The sequence below is a fragment of the Strix uralensis genome, chromosome 2 (assembly GCF_047716275.1).
Source record: "Strix uralensis isolate ZFMK-TIS-50842 chromosome 2, bStrUra1, whole genome shotgun sequence".
Taxonomy (NCBI): domain Eukaryota; kingdom Metazoa; phylum Chordata; class Aves; order Strigiformes; family Strigidae; genus Strix; species Strix uralensis.
Window position 1 is genome coordinate 53,212,203 of NC_133973.1, and position 22,815 is coordinate 53,235,017.

General features: G+C 41.3%; 1 protein-coding gene across 4 annotated transcripts in view; it reads left to right on the forward strand.

Moving 5' to 3' along the window:
• Positions 1-22,211, forward strand: part of VEGFD (vascular endothelial growth factor D) — a 78,932-nt gene extending 56,721 nt beyond the window's left edge. For all 4 annotated transcript variants that reach the window (XM_074858734.1, XM_074858737.1, XM_074858735.1 and 1 more), the window contains 6 exons: positions 9,744-9,954; positions 13,522-13,712; positions 15,993-16,141; positions 17,401-17,498; positions 19,877-20,072; positions 21,555-22,211. In XM_074858734.1, coding sequence (XP_074714835.1) covers positions 9,744-9,954; positions 13,522-13,712; positions 15,993-16,141; positions 17,401-17,498; positions 19,877-20,072; positions 21,555-21,681 — 972 coding nt within the window. In that variant the 3' untranslated portion in view covers positions 21,682-22,211. The remainder of the gene's footprint in view (positions 1-9,743; positions 9,955-13,521; positions 13,713-15,992; positions 16,142-17,400; positions 17,499-19,876; positions 20,073-21,554) is intronic.
• The last annotated feature ends 604 nt before the right edge of the window (positions 22,212-22,815 follow it).

Here is a 22,815-nt window from a genome sequence, read left to right on the forward strand (position 1 = left end):
TGAAGGGGTGTGATCACACAGGTGCCCTTTCCTGAGGGGATGCATGGCCAAGGCCAACACTCTAACTTTTGAGGCAGACAGGAGAGGTTTCGCCTAGGCTGTGGGTGGGGGAAGCAAAAGTTTTTTTCCCCATGCCTGTTCTTCAGTCCTTGAGCTTTTTCTGGGCAAGCAAGCACTGATGAGGGTAGAGACGTGATCTTCAGGCTTTCCACTCAGAGTATTATTTCCTCCTCCACAGGCACAGCAGGACTAGCTGTCTGGGCGTTACAGCCAGGTGATGCATGTCTGACACATGCGTATTTTTGCTGGTGAGAGTTATATGGAGTCTCCCTTTGATGCAGTTGCAGAAAATGCTGTAGTAGTGGGCACAGCTGAAAATATTAGCAGGCAAATCAAGGCATCAATTTTCTGAGGAGGCTTTGGAAAACAAAAAGTGCTACTGTGGTACTTCGCCTCTGAGCCCCCACACCCCAATTTCTTTGACTATCATATGTCTGATGCAATCCTAGGGTTTCTCAACTGTAGCACAGTCCTTATTTTATATTCAGGGAAAGTGTTGAGGCCATTTTCAACCTCTTAAAGAAGAAATTCAGTCCAGTTGCATATTTTTTGCTACATACTTAGAGACAATACAGCTGTATGCTTTCAATAAAATTCTCACTGGAGAAAGGACACTTTTAAAAAAGTGACAGCTGGAAATGTGCCTTACAGCACCTAAACTTCTCCCCAACATAAACAGCATATCCCTTCAGGTTATTAATGCTGTAGCTGTGATGATCAAGTGAATGTTCAGTCTGGATGAGGCAGTACACTGAGAGAGCCTAAACTTTTTTCTAATTATTAGAACAGATCTGAGTATTTGTTTAAACAGTCACCATTTGAAGGTGGAATGAAGTACTGCATGCTCCTGAAACTTCATATGTGCTTCTGATAATGATGGCAAAGACTGTAATCGTTACTGAAAAATCCCATAACAAGCCCATCTGTTTCAGAGAACAATATTAGTAGGAAGTCAAAATATGTGATTGCTTTGTCTCTCTGTGGTCATGTTCACTATAATTAAAAATAGCTTATTTGTGCACTAATAATGCACAGAGCATCATGCTTCCAGAGGGGATACAGTCAGGGATGTGACTTCATATATCAGAAGTTCATAGCTGACAGATAATCAAAATTCTTATTTTATTGGAGCTGTTGAAAAGTAGATGTTCTTTCTCTCCTCAGAAATGAAATACAATGGTGATGATAAAATTAGTGCAAACTAGTATGTGTCAGACATGTGGTGGAGTTAGACGCCTCATGCTAGATGTTTATAGGGTGATTCAGTTGCTTGTTGATAAGGCAGTAAGTCACTTCTGCAAGCCTGATGTTTTCAAGCTGCTGAAGATTCTCTCACTATTTTATTACCCATTATGCAACACCCCAAGGATACAAGATGCTGAATTATAGACAATATTTGTTATGATAAAATTTGGCAATGGTTGAGCCCTTGCTAGCTCAAAATCATGGCCCATCACTCTGAGCAATATTTTCTGTGTTTTCTTGGTACTCCCTTTGGATGAATGCCTTCCTCTGTTTTCTCTCATCTTTTACTTTGGTCGTAGACACCAGGTTAGGGATTGTCTCTTTAATTTGCGTTGTACCTGACCCCATACTCCTAGGAGCCACAGTAATGCTAAAAATACTACTAATGATGATAATCCTCAAAAGGAGTTCCTTTTATTGCAGAGACACCAGACAAGTTTGTCATCGTCACCAGGGAAATCGTCAAACGAGAAACCTTGTGCTGGTTTTGGCTGGGGTAGAGTTAATTTTTCTCATAGTAGCTACTATGGGGCTATGTTTTGGATTTGTGCTGAAAACAGTGTTAATTCAGGGATGTTTCAGTTACTGCTGAGCAGTGCTTACAGAGTCAAGGCCTTTTCTGCTCCTCATACCACCCCACCAGTGAGTAGGCTGGGGGTGCACAAGAAGTTGGGAGGGGACACAGCTGGGACAGCTGACCCCAACTGACCAAAGGGATATTCCATACCATATGACATCATGCTCAGCAATAATACTAGGGGAAGGTTGGCTGTGGGGGTTCGCTGCTTGGGGACTGCCTGGGCATCCATTGATTGGTGGTGAGCAATTGTTTTCATTTGCATCAGTTGTCTTTCCTGGGTTTCATTTATCTTTTCTTCAAAAATTTTCATTATTAATTATTATTATTATTATTTCATTATATATATTATTTCATATTATTACCTCAATCCATGGGTTTTCTCACTTTTACTCTTCCAATTCTCTTCCCCCCCGATCCTGCTGCGGGGCCTGGGCGAGCAGCTGTGTGGTGCTTAGTTGCCAGCTGGGGTTAAACCATGACAGACCTTCAGACACCATGGAGATCTTTGTCTTGGCCTCACAATGGCAGGAGCTGCCCTGTTTTCCTGCCAAGAGAGAACAAGACTTTTCCACAGGAACTCCCTTGCAGTTCCCTGGCCACATCAGCTCACAGTCTGTGTGCTGTGAGCCACAGCATGGCTGGGCAACTACCCCATGGCTTTGAGGCAGGGAATGAAGTGCTTTCCTCTGTACAGGCAGCCACCAGTGTTGGCCTTCAGCCAGTCCCAGGTCCTTCAGACCTTGGTGAAGTTGCACTTTCTGGTTGTTTATATTTATGTACCTGAGAAAAACTGGCTGCTCTTCCTCCTAAATTGCTTGTGCTTTCGATAGAGACGGGATTTTATCTCATTTGACTGCTCTCAGTTGAGTGGGATTCAGGTCACATAACTTCAGCTGAGCTAGTGACTTGCCGACTTCTCCTTCAGCATCAATGGAGAGAAAGAAGCAGTTTGGAGGCACAGTTTATCCAACAGATTTTAGAATGAGATGAACGTGTACCCCATGGACCTATTTTTCTCCATTAACTATAATAGGGATCTCAGATAATGAGTTCATATTCAGTCAGGTGAATGACCCGCAGGATCAGATTTTTTTTTTATTTCTCATAATGTGGGGTTGCAGGCAGCTGTAGGCACTCTACCTCTGCAAGATGAACCCCTAACTATGATCAGCTCATACACTGTCATTAAAACACCTTAGGGAATACATCACGGAAGAAAACAAGGTTACTTTCAGGTGCAGTGTACATAGCAGCCAAGTTCCTTGGTATTTTCATGTGGCGATGAATCATCTACCTAGTAATTAAACTGGTTTGAGTCTAGTTCTGAGAATAGCCTTCGAGCAGGACTGGAATGGGGGGAATTCAACTTCTGGTTGCATCAAGTCTTTGTCTTTTACGTGACTTCTCTTGAACTGAATGCAGCTGCTACTGCTGCATTAAGCACGCAACACTCACATAAAGGTTCAAAATGTCTTCATATGCTGTCAGTACTCTTTGTTGATGTCCAAGTGCCCTCATTTTGCAATGAAACTTCCCTCCCCTGCAATTGGTTAATTTTGAAAGATTTAGTCTGAACTTAGCTTAAACTTGTTTGACCATGTTTGTGATAGAATGACATTAAGAGAATCATCACTCTGTGTCATGCAGCTACAATCTGCTTTCCCTGGCAAGATAAAGCTGTTACCTTCTTTTTATTGCTTAACTGCTGAGAGGATGGATCATAAAACAGTCCAAAGTTATTGAGAGGTTCCTTAATCATTTGTCCTGGCCCCAGATGCAGTGATAATGTTGAAGATTTCCATTGGTATCTATGCAGCACTTGCCTCAACAGTATCTGTAACCATAACTCAGAAAAAACATTCCTTTTCAGAAGAGCTCTTACATGTGTTTAGCTTTAAGCAGAGGTTTATGTCCCACTGTGGATAAAGACGGCGAGGCTGGGGCTTAAGGAAAGTAGTCATCTGTGTAAGCTTTCAGGATGCATTTCCTGGGTCTGTGGGAATGCTTGAGCACAGAGTGAAATGCAAGCAGGACTTTCCTCAGGTTGAGCAAAATATGGATTTCAATCAACCTTTATTTTTGCCTTCTCATGTACACATGAAAATATTCACCATGCATCTCTTTTCTTAAATAAAAATACTGATAGTTACTGATGGCCTTGAAAATAATTAACTTTGGTTCTTAGGCATGTGTTTGTGCTATAGATCCTCAAATAAATTTAGGAATTTATTGGGCCTTTCTTTTACTATCATATTCTACACATCTTTACTCCATTGTTCAAAATAACTCCAGGAGATCCTGAAACACAGCATTAATGCAAAAACCATCTGTGTCAGGCTGAAAAGAGTAGTAGTGCAAAAAAAGGGGGTTCTGCAAACGTGGGTTCTGCTGACTCACTCAGACATGAGTTTGAAAAGGGTAGGGTATTTTTTCTTAGGCAAGACACCTAGGAGCTTGTCAAGCATGGAGAAAAGGTGCAAACTGCTCAGCTGCAGCACCTGGTAGGAGATTGTCAATACTAATTCTCAAGGACGGGACCAGTTTGAACAGTTCAGACTATGTGTGGGATTGTGCATCTGTATGACATGATGCATAAGACAAATATTTGACTAGCATAAATCAATGGGGTAATGAACTCTGTGTCTCTGAGGCCACTGAATGTACCACCGCTTTTTCTCTTGTTCCTTTCCAACGTTAACTACTTACAGGGTGTTTCTGGCATCTGAGATTGCTAGCAAGAAGATAGATAGTCCATTATGGTTTCTTTTGGAAGGACAAAAATTGTAATTATCCAAAAATCACAATGCTAACCCACGTTATCATTTCCTGATGTCAGTGATGTTGCTCATAGCCCAAATAGAGGAAAACAGATATTCTTCGAGTTGAAGAATAGTTTTGGAACATATGAGAGGTCAGTATTATGAAAAGCATACAACTTCATTAAAATATAAATCTGATTTCTCTCTCTGGGTATGGGATCCGTTCTTAGATAAGATACTTCAAAAAATGATATTAAGAGCAGCAGTAAACTGCAGATATAAGAATGAACTACTTAAACCTACTACTTTGATATTTGTTACTGATGAGTTCAATGTAAACATTTCTTGTAAGCAATAGCATTATGTATTTGGTTGACTACAGGGTGTACATTATGAGTACTGAAAGCTTAGGACATTTGGAGCTTTCCAGTGGTATCGCTCCACAGGTAATTTGTTCATTTTGGGAGCGTGTAAAGGACACTGCCCTGGCCCTTTGCCAGTGGCTCATTGTCTACTTTCTCTCTCAAGCCTTAATGTATATTTTAAGCTTTCTGGGGCCAGAGATCATAGTTTTGCTACATATGGTAGAACCATGCCAAGTGCAGTGAAGTCCTGCTCCACATCTAGGTTGCAGCCATTAGAACCAACAGCTCCCACAATGGTGACAGCTCATCCCAACTGACTACATAAATCTAGGTAAACGTAAGGGAAGTGGAGTGAGACCACAGCAGGGAAAAAAAATGGATGTTCCTCTGCACCAGGTGGCTGAAGAGCTCAGCCTGAGGTAGGTCTCATTAGACCCCCACCTGGCAGAATATGGGGAAAGGAGTAAAAATAAACAACATAAAAGCATAGTGGGATCCAAGTAGTACAAGATGATGAGAGCAGAATAGAGAATGGGAGTGGAACCTGGAAGGAAGGACTGTATTTATCAGAGAAAGCCTAAAAAAGGGAGGTAGGGGTATCTGAAAAATGGGACATAGCGTGTGCAGATGACTACAGTCAGGAGAAGCAGACAGACTGTGGCCTGTTCCTCTTGCTTTTTGTGAGGAGCTGGATCTCCCAAAAATGTCAGTGGAGGTTTGACACCTCTGCATGCTTCCCTCTGCTCTGTGGCTGAATGGGAAGCTCCCCTCCTGTTCAAATGCCAATTTGAACTGCTGTCCACTCGACATCACTGTGACAGGGGATAAAGTCCTTGATCATCACATGAGGGGTAGGTTTGGGACACTGTTGAACTTAACACCTTCCTCCAATTTCACATTTTGCAACATTTATTCACCCTTCTGTGGAAAGCTGCACTCTTCTAAGTGGAGCTTTTCAGTCAGCCAGAGTATGTTTGTCTAGATCTAAGCAAGGCTTGAATTTAAACTGCAGTATATGAAAGAAGTCTTCACATTTGCATGGTGCTAGCAGGCCTACAGCACATCATCTATGGTATCATCTGAGATCATAAGAGGTACTGTGTTTTCATGTGATGCTGTCCTTTTCAAAACAGGATGACCAGAAATGAATGCTTCGGAAAAATTTTGTGACAACATGCTATTTGGTGCTCCTGTGCTGTAGCAAGAAGGTGCCCAAATGAAGCAGCTCAGCCTGTGGTGTCCGAAGCCGTAGGGCTGTGCCCCGCTGATAGGGCTGCGGCACCTTCCATGCTCTTTTCATTTTATAAACTTTTAGTTTTGAATGCTTTTAAGTTGTGGATAGCTACCTCTATGGTCAAAGTGTGTAAGGTTGAGGGATGTCCTCCTACATGCTGAACAGTCAGTCTGTGCTCTAGCAAGTGTTTAAAACCGCATTTTAGGTGAGAGTATTGTAGTAGTCTCAAAGGAGTCAAGCCAAACACATAAGGTGGTATTCACTGTTCCTGCTTTGGCGCTTAGGTAGACTGGAACAAAATTAGGTGCTTTTCTTCAAATGTTTTATACCCCAGATAGCTGCAGTGAGATTTGTTTCACCGAAGATCCACCACTGTGATCTGGTGAGCCTGGGCTTGCTGGGCAGCCAGCAGAAAGCCTTTCAGTGTGATTTCAAATTAATCACGCTCTAAAAGTGTCTATATTTCTCTCTCTTGGCTATAGAAGGAGCTGAGAGTGACTAGCTCACAGACAAAATAGATGTCCACACCGTAAAAACCTACAACTATTTGGGATTCAGACCTCCCTTAAAAGCTAGCAGTGTCTTCAGCTCACCATCGTGCCTAGTGTCAGCAGTGCTCAGAGGGAGACCGTACTTTATCTCAATGCTGCTGTTGTTATGGGAAGGGACATCAGGAAATTCTGTACTGGATAGGGATTCCTGTGAAGAAGTTATAAAGTCAGCTGTAAAATCTGTTCCCTCCAGGAAGAAGCCAAATACAAGAAGAAGGAAGACAATTATTCTGGCATTGTGATGGTAGGCAACTGGCGATCCAGTCAAACTGCAGAGCTTGGATAAAGTGTTAGGAAACATGAAGGAGTAGAGGTAACAGATTCCCTTCAGGACTGAATAGTCCAGGCAATGCTGAGCGGGGTTGGAGCTGACAGAGAAGTGATAACTCAGTTCCAAGGGCTCTGTGTGTTTTGGATGACTATGTTAATTAGGATACATTTCTGATGACTGCAGGGGGAATTCTGTAATGAGCACTGATCCTTCCATTTCCTTTAACCATACTTCTCCAACTTCCAATATATGAAAACCAGTAAGAGAAGGAACAATCTGCACACACAGTCAGGCTTTATCAATACCACTATGATGCATCAATATCAGAGATACTTTTTCTTAATTACCAGAATTCAAATCCTATTGAGGTATTCTATTTTTTGGTATAAAAATGACTTCTACTAATATAACTTGCTCCCCTTTTTATACAGTAGTACTTCTGAAGGCATAAAGTTAGTTAATTTCAGTGTATTCAGCCCACATTAAGGAACTTGTACAGCTTTAAAAATACAAAAAATACTTAAAACAGTACAAATTCTTGCTTTAGATAAACCCAGAGATCTTTGCTTACCATAAGGAGGCATGTGTATTTTTTTCTGTACTCTTTCATCTTAGGTTTAAAACTTACTTTGTTCATATAATAATCATTAATAAAAACTCTTGATATTTAAGTAAATGAAATGGAAAAGCTAGTCCCAACCTATTGACTCTTACAAGAAGTGCAGGGATATGTCTTCCAAGTTACAGAATACTGCATCTCATTTTACAGGTTCTCTGTAAATTCAGTCTAGTTTAGAAATCTTGGATGCTGATTCAGCTAGAACATCTTTTTACAACAAAGAGAGAACAGAAGTTGTTAATGGTTAATAGAGTTCAGTTTTAATATCTTTGGTTCCATTACCATGCCAGCACTGGCCCTACACTTGCACGTTTTGCAAGGTCAGGGAGACATTTTGTGAATGGGAGTGAATGAATATAAGCTGTAGTTCTTAGAACAAATGATGCATTGACCCCAAGCTGAATTTCAGCTTTCCTAGATCAGCAAAATTCTGGGTAGCTTGTTTGTAAAACTATCTATCTTGAAATTCAGTTACTGGTGCTAACTATTCACATTCCTTCTGAGCTATTTGTCCATAAGTATTGAGATGGGCTTTCCAGTTTTCACCAGATATGAGATTTATGAGAAATCATTCACCTATGAAAAACAGCCATCTCTATAATGAAACATGGCAGCTTGCTAGAGCACAATACAAAGTTCTGTATGGACATAAAAGAAGAGCAAATAACTTATTCTGAGTTAACTACATAAGGAATTTTAGGTCAGTGGAAGGTAATTACCCCAAAACGAACTTGGCCCATATGTACAGGCTAACATCTGTATTGTTGCAAAATAAACGCCACAGATGTTTTAATAACAAGTAACAGATGTGCTCAGTGCCTGGGTTTCAGATCTCATCTAAAAATGTTCCTCTTATAGGTGACCCTTTCCCCTGCCCCTTCTTCAGTCCTATACAGAGCACTCACTTGCTACTGGTTCAGACTGCAGACTGCTACACACCTCATCACCAGCTTCCTATACTTCAGCTTGGCTTTTAAGAACTGGCATTTTATTTATGACAGCTGACACTGCAGCCCTTTATTTGCAAGTCAAAAAGTGCAGTCAACTGCATGACCAGAGAGTACAGCTGAGAGCACCAGCTCAGCGGAACACAGCCATTTACAAAGATAACCTTTTACTTGGGTTGGAGGCAACAGTTTTCAGCTGATCTGGTGAGTCAGTGGAAATAAATACTCAATGCCTTGATAAAGGCACAAACACAGATGTCAGAAAGCAGCAGCCAAAGAAACCAGTATTGCTATGGGGTGCTGTGCAATATTAAGTTTCTGTTAAACAGGTATTTTTAAAGTGAATAACAACTTTACACTGATGAGGTAGGTCTTTGTAAGGAGCATTCTCCCGTGGGAGCAGAGAATGGTCACGTACATCATGCAGGTGCAAAATGCAATGACTGTGCTAACGCTGCAGCACAGCCACAGCACGGAGGCTGGACTGCGGGCTGCTTTGGCTGACTTGGGCATGACCCAAATGCTAGTCAGGATGGGAAGTGACAGATCCATCCTGCACTTTGCAGCATGTTGAATGTTGTGCTTGCCCACCATGTAGGTGGGCCATTGGACTTAGGGCAGCTTCCAGCTGTATCACCTGCCCCTGCAGTTGTGTCTCATGGCTGGCACCAGAGTTTTGGGTGGCTTGCTGAAAAGGCACATGGGCTGTGGTCACCAGCTGAACTCATTCAGGTTGTCTAGAGGGGTGACCCAGGATTCACGCTGGCATGGCTGGCCAGCTCAGGCACAGCAGTGATGCAACTGGTGTCTGCTGGGTTCCCTGGGGACCAGGGATAGAGTAAATGCTGCTTTTGTCAAATAGCACTGAGGGCTGTGATGGAAAGGGTGAGGAATTGGGTATCTCCTCTTCCCAATTTATACGGGCACAAATCCTGCAGATCAATCTGGTGCTGGGCACTGTCAAAGCCCAGGACATCTCTGTGTGCTCCTGTTTTCCCGTGTACTCTCGGCTGTCCTTGGTAATGTGCTGCCTTTTTGTACAAGTGCTCCATATGCTGCACCAGGGACAGGCGGTAAAGGTACTGGCTTTCTGACTTCCCCTTCCCTTTCAGAGGACATCTCTGTCAGCATTGGAGCGGTCAGAGCAGCAGATCAGGAGAGCATCCAGCCTGGAAGAGCTGCTTCGCATCACTCACTCTGAGGACTGGAAGCTGTGGAAATGCAGGCTAAAACTCAAGAGTCTGGCCAATTTAGACTCCCGCTCTGCATCACATCGCTCCACCAGATTTGCTGCTGCTTTCTATGATATCGATACACTGAAAGGTAGGTGCAGGTTTGTGTCTGAGTCTGATCTCAGCTTCAGGACCCCCGATCCTCGTGCAGTGAAGCGTTAAGTACTGGGGGTTTCCTAGAATACACCCGTATTGAAAACAGCAGGGCAGTCATGGAAAATGACTTTGTATGAAAAATTATCAGGCAACAGCCTGAGTACGCCTCCCTGTTTTGTGGCCAAATCAGGCTTATTGTTCTCTGTAGACTCTCCAAAGGGAAGAAGTATTAAGTATGGATTTGTCAGTTCACATAAAGGAGGGAAAGTCAACATGCAAAGAAGAGGTCGGCATGAGCGGCCGAGGGGCTGGCCAGCAGCATTGTGCTAAATCTCAGAATTTGCTTGCAGGCAGAAACAAATGAGCTTTACTGCAGGCATAGAAATCCTTTTTTTTTATTAGGTGTGGTCTGATACAGGGCACTGCATCAGCAGCAGTGTCTGGGTGGGAATTGCAGAGGAACGAGGTATTTCCCTAATCTCAAGCTATTAGATGAAGGCTCTCCAGAGAGAAATAGATCTTGAAAGATCCAACTAATGCCTGAATGTGGGGAATCATAATCTCTTCCCTCAGCTGCAGCAAAAATGAATACTGTTCCTCATAGGTGAGAGACTCAAGAGGCATTATATGTTCATAAACGTAAAATAAAGGATCAGTTACTATACTTTAGTCTAGCAAATGGGTATCCTGCAGCAAAGCTACACTGTAGCCTAATGAAGGACAGACGGAGCTATCCTTTTTTGTGCTGTCTTTACCCTGAAGTGATATGATCATATCACTTCCCTTTTGGGAAATCAGGTATTGCTGATCCTGTTCCAATACCACTTTTACAATAATCAGAGCCACATTTGCACACCATTACTCAGCTAAATTATGGCTGAGCAAAGGCCTTAATTTACTTCTCTGAGACACAGCAAAGAAATGCAGACATAAGTACCAATCTGAAAAGGTACTTATTCATTTCACTTCACATACTTTTCATTTCATAGGCATGGTTTTTAACTTCTCATAGAAATTTTGTACAGAAAAAAGCTAAATCCAATGCACACTGCAAGAACAATTAAGAGGGCTGTAATTAATGATAACCACTTTGTTTACATACTTTTACAACTCTACACAGCAACATTAACAACCCATAGTTATTAGAAGTAGTACCCAGTGTCAAATGATATAATTCTTGACTATTGCTTTTTTAGTGAGCACCAGCCCTTCTAAAAAATTAAAATATTCCTTTTATCAAAACAGCAAAACAACAGAGGATGCTATCAAATGTTACTGAGGCAGTGCATAATGCAATGGGCTTTTTTCAATGGCAGAATAATGTTACTCTGCAGGTAATAAAGTCAGGTGACTATAGTCATATAGATGTAATTTTCTGCTTGGAACAGCTGCTAGGTTGCTTCCTACTTTCCCTTTAAAAGTCTAACTCTAGACACAGAGATGTCAGCTTTCTCGTTCAAAGTCAAGCCACTGAAGTTTAAGTTAAAAAATGCCTATTGGGTCATCTTCTCCATTCTTCCATCCAAAGTGGAATTATCCCAGGACAGAAACTACTTTTGTTCTAATATCTTAATATGTTCAATGTACTAAAGCTCCTCTTAAAAAACCCAAGCCTATAAACATGTATTTCTTTCCCACACCCTTTCCAGTCATTAAGCATTGACCTTTTTGCCAAGGGCATCTGTTTTGTTTTAATAAAGTGTTCTGACGAGAAGGCTGGGTCAAGGCTCCTCCTTGTTTCACTGCTACACCATCTTCCAAGAACCCCAAACTTCATCAAGGCAAATTCAGGCCTTTAAAGTTCCTCCTTTCTAGAGCTTTAACGATGAATCCACTGAAAGCTTGTGTCACCCCGTCTAACCACAGCCTCCCCCGAGAAGCTCAGCTCACCTAGGACTGCAGCGCTTTCAAGCTGGAGTCTGTATCAGAGCCAAATTTCTCAGCAGCTGCCCTGTGCTTGCTCTCAGAAAAGATCAGAGTGACCACGGTGCTTCTAAACAAAATGTGACACCCGCTTCTTTGACCACCCCTTTCTATAACAGCCCTTCTTCTAAAGAAGTGGTTAATAAAGTGAGGACGTGTGCAGTTGGAAAGGTCATCACCACTTACACTCATTGAAGTGACATCTGAAGTGATTACATGCACATACCTTAATGAGTTTGGCAAACACTTTGTTTTCTATATTAAGGCCTAGGATTAGATTGCTGTTTTGATAGACTAACATCACTCTAGAAAATTCTATTGATTTTAGTGATTCTTCTCTTCATCGATGCTGTAAAATCAGAATTGGACCCCAAACTCTTAGTTCTTGTCCTTTTTGCATGACTGGAAAGTGGAGTGAATCAACCCCGGGGAAGGACTTTGCAGGAATAAACAAACTGATTTAAATATACACAATCAGTTGAAAAAAACGTTAAAAATAATAAAGGGAAAATCAGGTAGGGAAGAGAAGTAAATGCTCATCTGAAAACAAAGTACAGCATGTAGACTAAAAGTATTCCAGATTTTTTTTTTCAGAACTTCCCTGTAAATGTATGCACTGCTTACATAATAGTAGGGAAGCAGACTGCATTGGAAGAGAGACCAATTTTCTTAATAGTATAGAAGTTGCTTTTGATCTTTCAGGAGCCTGATGGAGGGGGACAGACAGGAAAAATATTTTTCATCATTTTAAGAAGGACTTAGAGCATAAGCACTGATGACTCTCGAGTAATACCATAACTTGAATCAAATAAGCAAAAGCCAAAAAAAGCAGGGCCACCTCTTAACAAGTCTCGAGGTAATACTATGTAAATGTCACTGTTTTGTCCCTCTGGTTCAGTTAGTTAATGCATTATTTCTTCTCACAGTCAGAATTTGACAGATCAGTCTAAAATAAATTACTAGTCTACAACAATTCAGTATTTGAAAGATGCCACAGTATTTTGAATAGATAAATCATGCTTGAATTCATATTCCTGTTATTCAAACTTGAACCCCCTGATGGTACTGAGGTGTGAGACTGTTTGTCTTGGATTTCATTAGACATTTTGGAAACGGTGCTCGCTGGCTGACATCCAGTAGGAGTATTAATACCCTCTGACCAGAATCTGTTAATCATTAATATGCTTTTGCAGTCAGGCCCAGGCTCTACTGAGTCCACGGTGGGGTACACACAAAGAGAGGATGGAATGACAATAAGGGTGTCTACCCTGGAGAAAAGGAGAACAGGGTGTGGGCCATCTTTGTCAGACAGACAATGTGGAGCTGACTCTTGTCTAGGGGAAATCGATGCAGCTCTACTTAACCGTCTGGAATTAACAGAGATTCTGGTCATCTGCGTTGAAAGCTAAAGGCGGATAAATGCAACGACCTCTCTGCCAGTGCAGCTGGTGTAAGTTACTGGGATAATTTTGCTCTCAGACTCTCTCTGGTCCTTAGATCGATCCAAGTAAGTGCAAATCGATCCAAGTGAGTGCAAATGGCCTGCCAGCACTTCATTTTTATTTATATAATGCTTCTGCCTCACTAATCAGAGGTTTAAGTTTGCCACGATTGCTCATAAAAATGGTGTTTTCTCCAGTCATAGATGAGGAATGGCAAAAGACTCAATGCGTGCCAAGGGAAACCTGCGTGGAAGTTGCCAAAGAGCTGGGTACAACAACCAACAAATTTTTCAAGCCTCCCTGTGTGAATGTGTTCAGATGTGGAGGCTGCTGCAATGAGGAGAGTCTGAGCTGCATGAATACAAGTACAACTTACGTGTCAAAAACGGTAAATGAGGCTATTCATCTGCTTTCTTTCTACCTTGGCTCTCCAAGAAGGGAGGGGAAGGAGGATGTTTGGTTTCTGAGATCCTGTTATGAAAGATCTGTCTGCACTATCATAACAAACAGAAGAATGAATCGTTTATCCATGTGGAGTGAATGCAGGCATGTGCAATACCATTTTACATTCATGTGGCATTATTAAAAATGGATATATTCATGTAGAGATGGAAAATCAGGCCCTGAGGAAGTGACTGCAGGCTCACGTGATGTAAAGTTGTTTAAACCTTCTTTAATGTATTGTTACTTGTACCTGGGACCTCTTGAGAGTGTTGGTTCATGAGAATCCTCTGCACCAAAGGATTAAGAGAAACTCCAGGAAATTTTGCTGTGTGAGGCCAGGAGTCCAAGTGCTGCATTTTCTAAATTGCCATCAGTGTCAAAAAGGCTGGCTAATAATTTTGGCAGTTTTGCGAGCCTAAAAAAGGAGACATTTTCAGCAGGAGAGACCAGATGCTCTCAATCTGAATGCCTCAGGATCTGTATGTCCCAAATCACAAGTCACTTTGGAAAAGAAAGGCTTAAAGCAGTAGTCAAGTACTGCTTAGGTGCAACAGGTGACAAATACCGGAGTTTTATGATCAGTGCTAAAAAGTGAGCATAGAGTAACCAGAGCTTCTTTCTGTAGACTCCCTCTAGTGTCTATATACAGAGATACCTTGCTCCAGTGGGTGACTGAGCGGAGCTCCAAGTTCAGTACTTTCAATTAGCTCTATGGATGAAGCCATCTGTGTCCATACCTACAGAGGAGCCCAGGAGACTGGTCCTCATTGATTAATCTTCAACTTGTGTACCCCTACTTAGAGTTGATAACAGCTTTTTACTTGGAGTAATATATTAAATTCTACTTATAAAAAAGGCTTTTCTTTAAATCAGAACAAAGATCGAGGGCAGTTGTTTTAAAAAGAAAATTGAAGTCCTCATGCGGAGTAGGTCCAATTCACTTCTGTATTTGTTTCAGGTTTGTTGGAATGTAATTCCACGGTGTCCGGTTGTACTGGAATATAGCTCAAGTAAACTAAATTAGGGCCCATCCTTCTTGCGTCAGTGTTCATTAATTGCTTTCATTCCACACTAGAAGGAGAAAGCAGTTATGAACTGTTGGCCACACACAAAAGACATCTGATCAGCTCAGGGAGCTAGGTCAGGCTAAAAGGTATTTATTTATTTATGTGTTTTTGGAGCAGCAGTTCATGAGTTTGTTGAAAAACTGAAGTTTTGAGGAGTGTAACATTCTTTTAGCATCCTCCAAAATAACCATTCCCTCAAAAGCTCCCAGATAAGTTCCACTCTTGGATACACCACCATTACTCCTCTATAATGAATGGAATTACTCCCCTACTAGTGAGAGCACTTCCCCCCCCTTGTTTTAAAATATCCACTGAAAGATATTCATGCCACCCAAATTTAGACACTGTGACACCTAAATTTAAATCTCTAAGCAGTCTGGCTATTTTTCTCAGCCCTTGCATGTGGATGCAGCATTAAGCCAAGACATGCTGGCACACAAAGACATACCCTATGCTTTGGTTTCCATGAGAAGGAAGCTGGCTTGGGGCTCAGAGGGGGTGTGGGTCACTTCAACAGGTCCCACACGCAGCTGCCCAAGGAACCAGGGCTTCCATGAGGCTACTCAGAGATCACTCTAAACAATCTGGATGTGCTACTTGGTTCCTTAGGCTCCTGCTATAGTCAGCCGCGAGATCGTTTCCAGGATGATTCCCTGCAGGAACTCAGCGGAAGCAGAATGAACTCTCCTCTATTTACTCCTGTTTCTTCCCTTTCTGAGGAGGCTGTGGGGGTTAAGTTAGGCCCCTAAAGATGCACGCTGTGATTATAACCTAGGACAGTTAAACAGATGTCTCCATAAATTGTTGAGATTTGACTAATCTGAGAATAAAGTTCCCAACAGCTATATCTTTTCCATTTGGCCCTAGCATCCAGAATAGGCTTTTGAGCATGTTTGCAAGTAATTTTGAATGGCCTTGGGTGTTTAATAGCTGGCAATACAGCACTAGGACCACCATTTTGGCAACTTCCTACCTTGGTGGGCATTGCTTACTCTTTAAAACCCTCAGTGCCCACCTGCTCATTTTTACCTACAGTAACTATCTCTAGGAAAGAGCAAGGGTGGGTAATGGTGGCAAAGAACGAGGTTTAGATTTAAAACTCCAAATATTAACTGTATAATGGAAACTGAAAAATAAATGTTATTTCACCCACCTAGCTCTTTGAGATCTCGGTTCCCTTGACAAGTGTTCCTGAGCCTGTGCCCATCAAAATTGCCAATCACACAGGCTGTAAGTGCCTATCAAATACGCAGCGCCATCAGTACTCCATCATACGAAGATCCATCCAGTACCCAGAAGAAGATGGGTAAGTTCCCTCATTTACAAACTTCTAGACTTCCGCAGTCCAAAGTATTAAATGTATTTTGTTCCAATCTGGTCATTATAATGGCCCACTCACTTTCTGTTGTCCCAAGAGTTTTTCAAAATGACTTGATTATCACTCAGGGTTTGAAAGCTTCAACTAAACCTGTGAATTATAAATGAATGGACACCAGAATCCCACAAACAGCAGGCTAGTTCAGCAGCATCTGGAGTCATGAAGAGATTTAGGTGCTTGAGTAGGGACTCAAAGTGCACTTCTTAGCACTATGCTCCACTGGAACTACTTCGGTATGTGTGTATAGACTTTTTCAACCTGACAGGAGAAACCTTGCTCACGCATTATTTAGCCAGGGCAGAGAGAGTGCTGTGCTCAAGCTAAAGCCCTCTGCCATACCTCATGGCACGTCGGGTCAGAATAAATGTGAATCGTGGCTTTTCACTTTCTGGTCCAGTCCTGATTTGCATCTGTCAAACTCATTGGCTGGAGAAAAGTTATCTTACATCCAATATATGGTATAATGTAACTGTAGTCCTAGTGAGAAGAGGCTACATTAATTCAACAAAGACTCTAGAAACAGCTCAGATGTCTCTGTCTAGTCCTGCATTTAGGCTTGCTCCCATAACTGCCCTTCAGTTAGACACCTGGGCTGAGGGAGAGGTGGCATTTTGGTGTAGCCTCTCCAGCCCTCGTCACTCAGCCTGCTGACCACTCTGAATCTTCTTCCTACACAAATACAGAAGAATCTCAGCCTTCTTCCAGTTTGTGAGTTCCCCTCCAAGAGCCAAGTGCCTAAAAGTCAAACTGGCCCCTCTGACCCTGAAAACAGTCCACTCTACATCCTTAAGAATTGGCAAATTTAAACTGGAACTGCACTTTCCAGCAGCATGTCAAAACTGAATACAGTTACATGGCATGAATACTGTAAGACAAAGACTACTCTGCATGGCATAGAGCTGTGTTATGGAAAAGTGGAGCTGACAAACTGTAGCTGTTTCCTAGGGATGTAATCTGAAATGTGTGCTGTACCTGCTCTGTGTGGCTGCTGGGAGCCAGACAGCTCAGCCCTATCAGCAAAACTATCCAGTTCCAAGGTTTTCTGTTCGCAGTAGTAATGCACACAAATGCCATACCTTCACGTAGTACAAGTGGCAGACCCAGCACACCAGCAGGCTCATTTTGAAAAATGACTACACTGATGTTTCTAATTTTTTTTTTTAATTCCTATCTTTTTTTTCTTCTAGATGTCCCTTCACCAACAAACTTTGTCATAATGGGTGGATCTGGGATAGTGACAAATGTGAATGTGTTGTAGATGTACAGCACCCCAACAGACGAGAAGGTAAAGGTGAAATTACAAATGGACACTTTTGCTTACTATCTCCAGGCTGCTTGTGTTTCATTTTGGTTTTGTCCCATTTCTTCATTGAGAGAGTTATAGTTTTGACTCCATGTCCCTAGATAGACTTGGCTTATGGTGTAGAAACTCACCTGAAAATAAACACTTGTATGTGCTTATCCCTATCTCATGTTTTTTGTTTGGACATTTACTCCCTCTATATTAGCAATATGAATAGGAAATAGGAAAGTATTAAAAAGGGTTAGTGAAGGAAGCACCCTGCATAAATGTTTATTTTACATGGGCCTTAAATTGTACGATGGCCATTAGGGAAATCTTTTCAACTGTAGAAAAATATATGCCCTGGAATATATTGTATGGGTAAGGTGCTGAATGTGGGAAATTCTTAAGAACAGACTTAATCAGGAATAAGATAGGCAAAATCAGTCCTGCCTATTAGCTCTAGTCAGTGCAAAAGATTATATGACCTTTCAAAGTATCTGACTACTTTTTATGATAATATTAAGGTATCTAGGAAGCTTTCAACCTGATATGCCATACATACTCAGGAGTATGCATGCATACCCTTTCAGGTCTGTGAAAGGAAATGGAAGAGGGTAAAATTTGTAGAAGTGTACACTACTTCCCTTCCCCGTCTGCTTTTCCTGGAAAACTCTGTCAAAGAAATTTGCAGAAATATTCGGGGGGGTAACTGTGTAAGTCTAAAGATACTAGCAGTAAGCATTAAGAGAAGTTAAAATTTCTCCAAGCCCTGTATAAGGTTTTTTAAAAAATTGTTTTTCTCAGGAAATTGTACTGGTCAAAATAAAATTATGATAGCACTAGAGCAGATGGACACAAAAGGAATCCCTGCCTTTGTGGTTTAACTTATATGCAGCAAGCAAAAGAATAAGCCATCCAAGGCAACAATAAAAGCAAGCTGGCAAGCAATTCCTAGACTAGCAAGCTAAAATAAAACTAAATAACCTCATAAACTGGTCTGATAATTACAATTTCCTAATGTTAATGAGCAAGAAATCAGTTGCACAGTGGTTTCTGTAGGATCTGTTCTCACTCTGGATCAGATCGTCTGACGATCAGGTTAGGTAGTTAAGCTCAAGTTAGACTTTTCACTCAATAAAGGATTAGTACTCTATATTTCAGAGAAAGTCCAAAGGACTGTGAATAGCCAGAGTCCTCTTAACTCAGCCTTTTGTAAGGTCAGCTTGGAGCATTAAAAATTGTGGCTTGTTGAATTATAGCTTTTGTTGACATAGACTCAGTATTTCCTCAGATAAAATATCATTCTCTGAAGTACGTTGTCTTTGGCAGTGGCTGGGACAAAATAACTTAAAATCTGTCTTTGAGGTTGAAACAAAGTGAGACCAAAACACTCTACACCACTTCACACTTGGCAGGCTTTATCACTCAAGGAAGGGGTTTGTCTTCCAAGAATTTGGGGCAGACTCCTTCCTCCCTTCCAATAGGACTTGGGTTTTATTCTGTCTGGATATTGGTTTTCCAGCATTAAGTAAATAATAATGAAGGTTTCTTTCAAGTAATATGCAAGCCTTTTCTGACCACTGAAATCAGAGCTGAGGTTGCAGAGGTCACGGACACAGGTTACATTCCGCATTCCACATTCCAGAGCTAATTGTAAAACTACAGGAAATTACCTTCCCAATGACACATTATATGCCATGACCTTTAACCGGGGATGTGCTGCTAGCATTTTAATAAAGCTTTCACAAAATGTGTTCCCTTTTTGCTAGGATTAGACTCATATTGTACTCCAGATGTGTATTTTGAGGGAAGATAGATGAGGTATTAGACAGTGCATTCACTTGGCTGGGGTTTTGTTTCTGAAGCAAAATATTTTCTTCTTTCTTTAACTGACAAGTGTCCATATGCACCTTATCAAAGCGCTAGACCAACTCGCACCTTACTAGACTTACTATTACTTCTGCAAACATTTCCAATAATGAAGTACATTGAGTAGTGAGTGTGATTGTTTGCATGAATGTGCATTTTTGTCATGGGTATAGACTAAATCCTTTTTGAGATTTTCTTTTAAAACGTGCTGTCCAGCAAAGATTTGTGCATTCCAATACATAACTCTATGTTCTTTTTATATACAGCCCCAAAATAAATCATTTTTATGCAGGGTTCAACCCACAAGAAATAGCAGTATTAGAGTAAGTGAAATAATCAGCCCAATCCTCTCAAGTCCTTTTCTGCACTGTAAGTTACAACAGAAATTCTGAAGATTAGTCTCTAATAGATTCCTGTGTGAGCCCTAGTGACTGCAAAGAAAGAGTTTCTTCAAAAGCAGGATTCAGACATGTAAAGCTTACTGCTAAAAGATGTATGTGCTATTGCAGGACTCCCTCCTCTTGCTGAGCTGGCTATGTGTGGACAACATATGGAATTTGATGAAGAAAATTGTGAATGCATCTGTAGACAGAAGTGTCCCACCGATTTCTTTCAAAGTAAAGAGAACTGCAGCTGCTATTTGTGTAGGGAGAGCCAGGAGAGCTGTGCTCTAAAACACAAGATATTTCATGCTGAAACCTGCAGGTAAGTGTTCCTTGTCATTTAGTGTCTACGCTGCAAGATCTGAATTAGCTTGTGTAGATGCTGGAGGTGCGAGTGCTGAATTAGCTAGGAGGTCCACCCAGGATAAAGTACCTTGCTGCAGTTAGGGAGATAATAATAATAGAGACGATATTTACAATCCTTAAGTCATAGAAGGAGTCCAAGTTTTATTTACTTAACAAGTTATAAAGAAATCTGCACAAGGATGCTATTCAACTACCAATATTCCTTTTTTTCCCCCCTAATCCTAAGGGAATCATGGTTAAAACTGTGCTACAAGTGAAATTACTGTGTGACACAGGGGATTTACAGTGAGATATGGAGTCTTGCATTTGTAAGGAGGTAGAACCCATCCTGTGCTTTTTGTCACAGCTGAATGCAGACTCATGCACGTCTAGAGACAAAAGCTCCATTAATTGGTACCCACACCATACAGCTCATTCTTTATTCAGTTTGCCCTCAGACCAAGTGATTTTCTAGAGCTAATGCAATTTTGTACACATCCAAAGCAACTCAATCAGCTCTGATTCCACTGAGAAGCAGGAAAAATGTTCTGGGGCTGTTACACTCTGTGCTTTCCTTAATTCCTTTGTGTAACTAGTTTTGAGGTGTCTTTGCCAAAACTTAGATAGAAAATGCCCTCTTACAATACCTATTTTCATGCATTAGTTTATTTTTTAAATTTCTCAGAAAGTCTTGGTCCCATGTAGAGACCCAGGAGTACGCATGCGGTCTGAAAGTTTATGTAAGGACAGCCAGCATCCAGTTTCCCTGGGTACTTTAGCAGAGCTGTAGTTCACTGAATGGTCACCCACAGGGTCCATTCTCATAGACTTCATAGGTTCATTCATGAAGAAGGAGCTGTGGAAGAAGTAACCTTTATTTCTTTAGGTTCAGCTTTGAAAATACAGACAAGCACAAAATAGTTGACAAACAAGTATAAAAATAGCTAAAAGAATCAGCAGAGCTGAAAGTGAGCAAGACAGTCTTGGTCATTTATGTATTTCAGACAGGTGGGAGGGGATCAATGCAATAATTTGTTTACATGAGTTTGGCTTCTTGAAATTACTATGATGTGGATGCAGGACTTCTGTGCCAGACTTTTATGCCCAGTACTCCTGAAGGACCAAAGCTGAAGCATCAGGTGAGCTAAAGTACTTCGCAGAATTTGAGGGCAGCATTATCCAGTGCTGACACTCTGGACTTCACCGCTCTCAAGAAATGAAAGCATTACTTAGGTCATCACTGTGGACAAACAGACAACAGCAAGACATATTGCTGTAGACAAGAACTGTCAGGGAGCAAAGTCTCGTCTCCCTATGTTGTAGGGTGTCGACACTTTCCCAAACATCATCTAGAGAGTGTTGCAGTGTTAAGTGATGAAAAAGCTGAAGAATGTGATGGTGAAGAATTATCATACTACAATGCTTCTCTCTTTTTGCTTTTTTCTCCTTTATCAAACAGCTGTGAGGACAAATGTCCATCACAACCCAGAACATGCCCAACTGCAAAACCAGTGTGTTCCAGGCATTGTCGTTGTCCGAAGGAGAAGAGAGGTTCTCATGGGTCCCAAAGCAAAGAAACTCCTTGACTGAGCTTCCCCTATTCTCCAAAAATCCACTGCTTTGCAAAGTAGCTGTCACTGACTTTCAAACCATAGTAAACATGAACATCTTCCACATTAATAGCAGAACAATGAATCCAGTCTGCATTTATTTATTAATCACTAACTGCAGGTGAATCCTCTGGGACATCGATAAACGTTCTCTAAGAGGTAACAACTGATGAATTGCTGGCTGCGTGAAGGAAGAGTGGAAAGAGCCAGTTCAGTGTTATGGAAGATGAAGCTGGCATATTGGATTTAACAGAGTCACAGTCATCAGCCAGTCTTTCAGAGATTGAGACTAGATAATCTTAGCCTCTGAATCCTTAGCTAATGCAGCTCCTGGGTGAAACCTTCTTCAGAAATTCAGTGTACAGGATTTGGCTTCTAATAGGTTCAGCACTGAGTTATTTGATCTACTGTCCAGCTTTGAATATCATCTTGAGTTTATTGTACAACTACTGTCAGATGTGCCATATTTAAGTGTATATAAGAAAATAAATACATCAGTTATTCGAGTGGTTTTGATTTTTCTCTGTTACTTTAAAACTCTGCCAAACAAAAAGAAAATAAGCAAAACCCCAAAGTCATCTCAAGAACAACCTTCTTATGTTTGTCCCAATGGGACTGGCTTCTGCCCAAACCCAGGTCGAAACAAGGTCACTTGATCCAATAGTTTCAGTAAAGAAGAATCATTTTCCCACGTCTGCCTGACAGCCGTGTGTGATTTATTTATTTGTTCCCGGTGTAGAGCGTTAATCTCCCTAAGGGGATAACAGCCACACGAGTACTAACTCTTCAGTGATTTTTGGAAAGGCACAGTTCACTAAAAGATGGTTTTCCTTTTAGCTGACCATGCTATGAAAATACCTCCTTTGCACTGAAATTCCTTTCACCAGTGTGAGGCCTGAGTAACAGTGTTTTAACCAAATCGAGTGCAAGGACAACATTATTTTCTGAGCCACTGAAGTCTGGACTGAGTCAGTCCAGAGAAATATTGCGAGCAATAATCCTGAACTGGAAGTCTTGACTATTGAATAATTCTTCCCCTTTGCTGAATTCTCCAATTCTACGCTGCACTGTGAATGAAGCGAATAGAGCAAATGAAACAACTGGTACAGA